The sequence below is a fragment of the Notothenia coriiceps genome, unplaced genomic scaffold (assembly GCF_000735185.1).
Source record: "Notothenia coriiceps isolate Sejong01 unplaced genomic scaffold, NC01 NC01_scaffold00011330, whole genome shotgun sequence".
In the NCBI taxonomy this organism is placed as follows: domain Eukaryota; kingdom Metazoa; phylum Chordata; class Actinopteri; order Perciformes; family Nototheniidae; genus Notothenia; species Notothenia coriiceps.
Window position 1 is genome coordinate 29,137 of NW_011344031.1, and position 8,308 is coordinate 37,444.

General features: G+C 41.7%; 1 protein-coding gene across 1 annotated transcript; it reads left to right on the top strand.

Moving 5' to 3' along the window:
* The first annotated feature begins 379 nt into the window (after positions 1-379).
* Positions 380-4,105, top strand: LOC104946676 (forkhead box protein F2-like). Its single transcript, XM_010772552.1, has 2 exons — positions 380-1,770; positions 3,407-4,105. Exons 1-2 carry the CDS (start codon positions 798-800, stop codon positions 3,577-3,579), a joined length of 1,146 nt encoding a protein of 381 aa, XP_010770854.1. The 5' UTR covers positions 380-797; the 3' UTR covers positions 3,580-4,105.
* Positions 4,106-8,308: the final 4,203 nt, after the last annotated feature.

The following is an 8,308-nucleotide window of genomic DNA, read 5'->3' on the forward strand; positions in this document are numbered from 1 at the left end:
GGGGGGGGGCATGCTCGTTTTTTACCTTGTACGTCTGGCGTGTGGCGCTGTTGATTAGGATGTCTGGGGGAGGTTTGATAGATGGCTTAATTGCGTGTAGTCCGAATTTTGAGAGAGAGTGGGTTGGAGGGGGAGGAAAGAAGACGAGAGTAGAGAAAGAGGGGGCTTTAACGCTGCTGAGAACGGTAAGTGGACTTGGGCCAAATTTGGCGAGAGGGTGGAAGGGGGGTGGTTCTATTCGTCACTGATTTCAGTTAGTTTTGCAGTCGCAGAGTGCGGATAAGAAGAAGAAGGGGGGGGGGCACTTGAAGAGGGACGAAAGATTTATGAACTGATAGGTGGTCGAGCTTTGTTTGGCTGGACCGTTGCGCGCAATAAATCGAAGGGTTTTCGTGTTTCCTCCACTTGAGGGATTATTCAGGCGCTCGATGGCCACCCGGCGCGCCACACAGCACCACTTAGCGCCGCTGTGACACCCAGTGGAGCTCCGAGCCCTGGACAGCAAGTCTCCAGTGGATAACCAGCTCCCCCCACTCTCTCTTCCTCTTCCTCTCTCTGTCAGTGCGTGCATTCTGCATGCGTCAAGGGAGCACCGTGCGTAACGGGGGAGAGTCGTGCGTAACTGGAGACAGATTTCACTCCATTTTGCTCTGGGATTCTGAGGACCACTGGCGGTGTAACGCTCTCACGCAGGGACACTGACCGCTGGATTTCGTTATATTTTCCTCTTTTCAAACATCTCACTTCTCCTCTCCCTCCCTCGCTCTACTATACGCCAGTCGCACGTCAGAGCTGACATGACGACCGAGACCCCTCAGCAGCAGCTGGACCCTCCGCCTCCTCTGAGATCCAGCGCGGCGTCCGGAGTCCTGCACCCGGACATGCTGAGCCCACAAGCCGCCACAGAGAGTTCTTCCAGCATTAAAGGAAAGAAGACTACCTCCGGTTTAAGGCGACCGGAGAAGCCGCCGTACTCCTACATCGCTCTCATCGTTATGGCAATACAGAGCTCCCCCACCAAGAGACTGACACTCAGTGAGATCTACCAGTTCCTGCAGGCTCGCTTCCCATTCTTCAGGGGCTCATATCAGGGCTGGAAGAACTCGGTGCGGCATAATCTGTCCCTGAACGAGTGCTTCATCAAGCTGCCCAAAGGGCTAGGCAGGCCGGGGAAGGGCCACTACTGGACCATCGACCCAGGCAGCGAGTTCATGTTCGAGGAGGGCTCGTTTCGACGCAGACCCCGAGGCTTCAGACGAAAATGTCAGGCTCTGAAGCCCATGTATCGGATGATGAACGGAATTGGTTTCGGCACCTCCATCCTCCCGCAGAGTTTTGACTTTCAAGCTCCATCCGCCTCTCTCGCCTGTCACAGCAACGGCTACAACTTGGACATGATGAGCAATTCAATGGCCGGGGGGTACGACGGGCTGAGCAGCGGCCACCACGTACCCCACATGTCCCCCAGCCCCGGATCCACGTACATGGCGAGCTGTCCCGTGCCGTCTAACGGAGAGTACGGACAGGACAGCAGCAGCAGCCCTGTGCCTTCCTCTCCGGCCATGGCCAGCGCGCTGGACGGACACTCCCCGTACGCCAATTCCTCCGCACACTGGGCGTCCTCCGGCGGGTCTCCCTACATCAAACAGCAGCCTCTCAGCTCCAACAGCTCCGCATCGTCCGGTTTACACTCCGGCATGTCGCCTTACTCCCTGGAGCAGAGCTACCTTCACCAGAACGGCAGGGACAGCCACAGCAGCGACATATCAGGTACAGCACACTGACTAATGAGTATACGGCAGATAATATGTTTGGGGGTGATCATTAAAAAAATAAAAATAAATTATTTTTTAAATGGCCGGATAATCTGGCAACAGAGGCCTGTGAGAAATGTAAATGCTTGCAAGAAGTTCAAAATACATTCAAAATAAGTTCCTTTATAAATATTAGGCCTACTCATAGTTACATAAGGAATTTGTGTTTATTTAAAAGGAAAAGTCATATTTAATTGAAGTTTACATATTCGTGCAATATAAATACATATGTAATCACTTCCTAATAGTTTGATTTATTTAGTTAAATTGCAATTTCTGCTAAAGTATTTTCGGATGAGTGTTAACTTCCAACATATGTGGCCGACACATTTAACGATTGTTAAACTTATTTTATTTACTAATAAAGATGCATTGAAAATGTAAAGAATAATGAAAACCAAAAAGCCATGATTGGTCCATAACAACATTAGTTCCTAAATGTATTTGAGGCCAATAAATCATTAATATTCTAATGGAAAATGTTGAAGTATATATTTAATCCACAGTGTGTGGGATTCTCTGACTCACATCTGTATAAGTGTTCACGGGGCATGCTTCCTAATAAATAGATTAGGATAAACAGCTATTTAGCGAGCGCGTTCTTAATTCCCCTCCCCAGTTCACACTCATTGGCTTTAACACAACACACCGAGGCTTTACTAAAGTCTGGGGATTTCACCGAGGTGAGCAGGCCATGCTGGAGTCCGAAAGGGTCCCAGAGGTTAACCAAACAAAGACTGAGCAGGTCGGACCACACCGGCGGAGGATTTCACCCAGCGCGTATCCACAAGAAGAGACGGAAGGCCTTGTTCAACTTTACGCGGCGTCCTAATTGAGGAGGAGAAATGTGTTGCAGTGCGCAGAGCAGCTCGGTCACTGCATGTGTGATGTCTGTGAAACGGCCAGAGAGCGGTGGCCCGGAGGATAAAGCCTGCTGTCTTCCCCTGAAAAACACAGTCACATCTGGAGTCCTGATGACCTTGAAGCCACAGACATTCCCATTTATTTTTTCTCTTTCTGGAAATAGAGGCTCACTTACACAAAATGACGGTCACTGAGTCAGATTTAAATAAGCATGCAGGTTAGGGGCTCTCCAGGGAGGAAAAAAACTCGTACATTGTTATAAATAAAAAAATAAAAGCATTAAATAGATTATTTAAAAAACGCTCAATAAAAAACGAGGTGCCTTTTCAAATACATATGTATTGGAAAGTGGTGAGGCGCTTTAAGGCAAATTCCCCCGAAATATATCATCACAAATTAAGTTATTTCTTCTAAAATGTTAAGAATTAACCCATTTAGGAGCTGTTTATCCAACTTGTTATAGGAAGGGATAAATATCGCTTAAACAATATTTTTACTATAAAATAAGGCCTTGTGCATCCTCAATTGACTTTGTTAGCTCACACAATAAAGTTATTTGTGTTTATTCTAACCGTTTGTACATTTTAATTTTGAAGATATTTCACATTGGCCTCACACACACGCACACACGCACACAGTGATTTGATGCAGCACTCGGTTTAGGATGCTCCATAAGACTTTATTATGAATGTGTTCACCTGTATTAACTTGCTCCTCTCTGCCTGCAGTGGGGATCCCGCGCTATCAGAGCCACTCCTCTGTGTGCGACAGGAAAGATTTTGTGTTAAACTTTAACGGGATCTCCTCCTTCCACCCTTCTGCTGGAGGATCCTATTACCACCATCACCACCACCACCACCCCCAAAGCGTCTGTCAGGACATCAAGCCCTGCGTGATGTGAGCTCTCCTGCAAGAGGACATTTTTTTTCTCCATTTGTTCTTATTTTTTTGGACATACGGAGGATGTATCGTGGCGTCCGCACTCACACTTTGCGTGCAGCCAAAGTAGCTTTCTTGGTTGGACTTGAGAAAACTATGCAATTGAAGGAAATTAATGAAGAAACCCACAGTGGCCTTTAAAAATAAAAAAAATAAAATGATAAACCACTCTGCCAATATGAACCCCGACAAGCGCTTTCTTCTTCAAAAGAAGCTTCAGAAACTTTTTTAATGTGTTTGCTCTTGTACCACGTGCAAACTTTATATTCTATGTAACTATGTTCTATCCTATTAGAGTACACACACGACGCTTTAGGCTAACATGAACTGCAAACAAGCCTTGCACTTATTGTATAACCCTTTGCCAACTTTCTGTCCTGTAAAAGGTTTCAATAAAGCTGATATATATTTTAGGCTATATTGTCTTTCCATGAACATTCATGTAGAGGAGGTGTTTATATTTTTGCATTAAGGGAACTCATAATTGAGCTTGCATAAGGCACACACTTTTAATTCCATATTAAATATTGCTTTCTCGCTGTATATTTGCACTTCAACAGAGTATTTCCATGTTCTGCTGCTTTATGCAGTTAACTTGTGAAGATCATTTGCATAATAATGTTTAAAATCTGAGATAATTTATAATATTTTAAGCATGAAGAAAGCTTCAATGGTAGAGCAGCTATCATTAAATCATAATGCTATCAAAAATAGCAGGGAATCCTGCATAAAAGAGTATATATATACTATATTGCTGTTAATACTTCTGTACTCAGATAACGATAATGCAGGCCTTTATTTATATTTACAAATTATGCAGTATTTTATATCATGGTATTAGAATTTTAACTTACTTAATTATCAGATTAGTTATCACACCTCTCAGGTTTTGAATTAGTATTATCCGGTAAAATTACTGACATTTAAAAACAAGGTCCCCAAAGGATGTTAAAATAATGTGCAACATTGCACATATTACTGCCTTAGAAATAGCTATTTTGAAGCTTATTTTTCAGTAAAAATAAGCTTTTATCACTAGATTGATAATGTACATATTCAGAATTATTTAAAATGTACATATCTCTTATTCTTATAGTTCCTGTTTTGGTGTGGAACTGACAATAAAGGGGATGTGCAAGCGGCAGAAGAAGTATTCAGATTCAGATTGTTTATATATGTAGCTCAAAATGCCAGTATATTCAATAAGTTTGATCCACCTTTACTGTATCTGCATTCAAAATAAAAGACCCACATTTTAAATCTATCGTAAGTATTTAAAGCAAATAGTATTTATAAGATTAACAGTTAAACTACACAGAATTGCTTCCTCATTTATTAACTGATTTTCAAGGTTGTATATGGTCAAAGTGGATTTAATGTATATCCTGTTTTAATTTAATCTAGAACTATGAATATCAATTATCCCTTTCCACCACTGTTGATAAGAAGACATTAAAACACATAGCACAAAGCAATATCTGTCTTTTATACTGATGCAACGCAAACATTTCCCAAATTGGGATCAATAAAGTACATCTTATCTTTTCTTATATAAAAGGCTAAGCAACCCTGAGGCTGATCATCATAAAAACTTCTGTAGATTGATTATATAAAGTGTGTGGCTCAAAGATAAACGTGCTTTAAAAGCTACATTTCCATCTAAAAGAGGGACACCCCTTCTTATAGAATGTGATTATTCTTAGATTGAATATTTGGGACATATTGCATGTTTGACAGTCCCCTCCAGCCTGTGTAAAACAGCTGAGAGTCCTTGCATCCTGAGGTCGCTCCTTCCTATGTGGACATCCAGTGCTGCCAAAATCTGAAGACGCCATATAAACAAATGGAACGACAGCGCCCGCGTCTCTGGAAATGCAACAATTTGGTATTTTTAGAGAGAGCTGCCTCGTCACACAAACACAGAGCAGACTGGGGCGGCTGCTGCTCTTCCTCTTGGTCTACATGGCTTTGGTCAGGCCTTAAATGCAGCACCTCTGATGACTCATATATTCAGATGGAGGATTTGCAGGAATAGCTCCTTATGACATAATCTGGCATAATCAAAGTTTTAAAAAAAATGCTCTGTGAAGTCACTATTTGTGTCTTTAGTGCAAGAAAGATTGTTTTAATGTGTAATATCTTTAACTTCAGTGTTATTTGTTTGTGTTAAAGTGCACTATGGGTTTCAAAACCATTATTTAGGGCACGGTACTTTCTAAATACCATGGCCTAAAAGCAATTTAGTAGGAATGAGATACAACTATGGTATTACAATTGAAAACCAAATGAGAAATCCATGCTTCCAGAAGATATTTTTCACATTTAAACTGCCTAAAAATCCAAATACATCAATTCACATGTGTATAAATGATTATGTTTTCTTGTTGTATGAGGCAAAAAAGGAAGTAAGATCTGGCAGCAAATAATACAGCAGATTTTGTAAGGAATCTCCCGATTCAGAATCAGTATCAGAACTGCATTGACTGACTGAATCCGGTTGGTTTTAATGAAGTGGCCTCCTCTGGTTTCTTGAAGACTCTGGGCTCCAAAAAAACGTGATATATTGTTGACGTAGAGACAGCATCAGCAGCCACCTATCAAAAATAAAACGTATTTGACTGCACAACTAAATCCTTTCTAATTTCCACAAAGCAACCCTCCATAGTGAAAAGTCACACAGCCCAGCAGCTGCTGGATTTTCCATGACAAGATTTTTGATGAGGGTTGAACTTTCAATATGGTGGAGTATACTGCCATCAAGTGGTTGAGACCACTGCACAGAGATCATTTCTGCAGTAGGGAGATGTTATGAGGCACACACAAAGCAGAGACTCCCATGCCAGGTCCATTTTACATAAACAGTTCTCTGAGGATAAATAAATGTGTAAAAGTTACTCTCTTACAATAATAGTTCATATTTGACTTCTGTCTCAGCTAATAATGAACTTCACCTGCCTCATCCTACTCAATTCAAGACATAAGTAATATATTAAAAGTATACTATTCATATATATTTGCAGGACAAGTAGTTGAGCAGTTTTTCAATAGACCTTTCACAAGGTAAGTGAAATAGAGTTCAGCTGCTAAATTCAATTTCTTTCTGTGTAAACAACATATTAACAGTCAGGGCCACTGCCGCATTAATCCCATCAAGGGCCAAAGTGTATTCTAGCAGTGGGCCCCCTTTGCCCGTTGTTTGTGGTTATTTTGTTAAAATGAAAATGTTCCTGAATATTTTTCCAAAACAACTCACAATTTTGGGGCATTTTGGTCCCTGAGGATCCAGGTCTGCAAAAGAGATGGTGACTGCAGGACAGCAATAGTTCTCATCTTATGTGTTGTACTGTTTAGGAATATAGATGGTTTATATTGGCCATATAAATGTCCATACCTTCTCTTTAATATATAGGAGCTAAATGGCACATAATCCAACTACTCAAAATAATCAGTTTGTGTTGTGAGAAGTTTTATGTAGGAAATACTTTTTTGCTTCCATACTTCACCCACCAATGAGTGAGCACAGGTCTCACATCCACGGTTGTTTAGTTAAAGAGTGAAGCAGAATGAAGTGTTGAGCAGTGTCGTGTAAAGTTAAAATGCTTCGTCAACTAGGCCTACATAAAATTAAAGGTGACCTATCATGCTATTGTGACCTGCCCCACCGGGGGGGGGGCTGTGATAATAAAAAGGGGGTTAGGATACTTAACGCTAACCTGGGTTCCCCAATTCGAGCCCTTAGGACAAGTCACGCAGATAAGAGTAAAAGGATGGACAGGGACGCAGCCTCAAGTTCAAATGTTTACAAACGTTTATTATATAAATAATCAGGTGAAAGTTCAGCTTTATAAAATGCAGATTAAAACTTGTTCAGCTTCCACAGTCGACACACTTAAGTCCCACGATTGAAGGCTGACTCTGACAAGGAGAGAATAACTATAAAGATTATAATATCACACATAGTGCTAGTTAAATAGTTAAAAAGTGATTCTTCTGGCCAACTGCTGAGGGTTTCCCCAAAATCACAATATCACCACGTGTAGCTGCATTCAATTAACACTCACTGCAAATCACCCATATACCTATCTGCATGCAAAACGTGCCCAGCAAACCACATGCTCCACTCCACAGTATGGCCAGGATCGTCACTGAAGAAGGATAAACACAGAGACAGTATTAGACCTTGTGGGACAGGGTGGGTCGTTACAAGGAGGGTGCTGTAGCTGTAAAGACGTAATCACTAGTTTGTACACAATACAACAAACTAGTCAATCAGCAACACATAGAAGGCAGGCACATCAATACTTAGGCAACAAATAGCCTGTAGGCATGGTAAAATACAGCTAGAACCTAAGATCAAGAAAAGGAAATGCAAAACAGTAGGAAACTAATCCTAAAATAGATGGAGAAAGGAGATTAGAAATTGTATAAAGACGAATGTCCTTCAATGTAGCCTACATACAATTAATCTCCTACCTCTGATGCAAACGCATCAACTCAAATATCACCTCACTGGACACCTCTGCAACGGTGATTCTCTACACAGTCTCTGCTGCAGGGCTGTCAAGAAGCCTGGCGTTTACAGGCCACATGTTAACATTTTAGTGGCACACTGAATGTTACAAGTCCTAACAGCAGCTTCATATAGGGGAATACACGCCTATCAGCCAGACAACGATGACCGGAACAAGAAC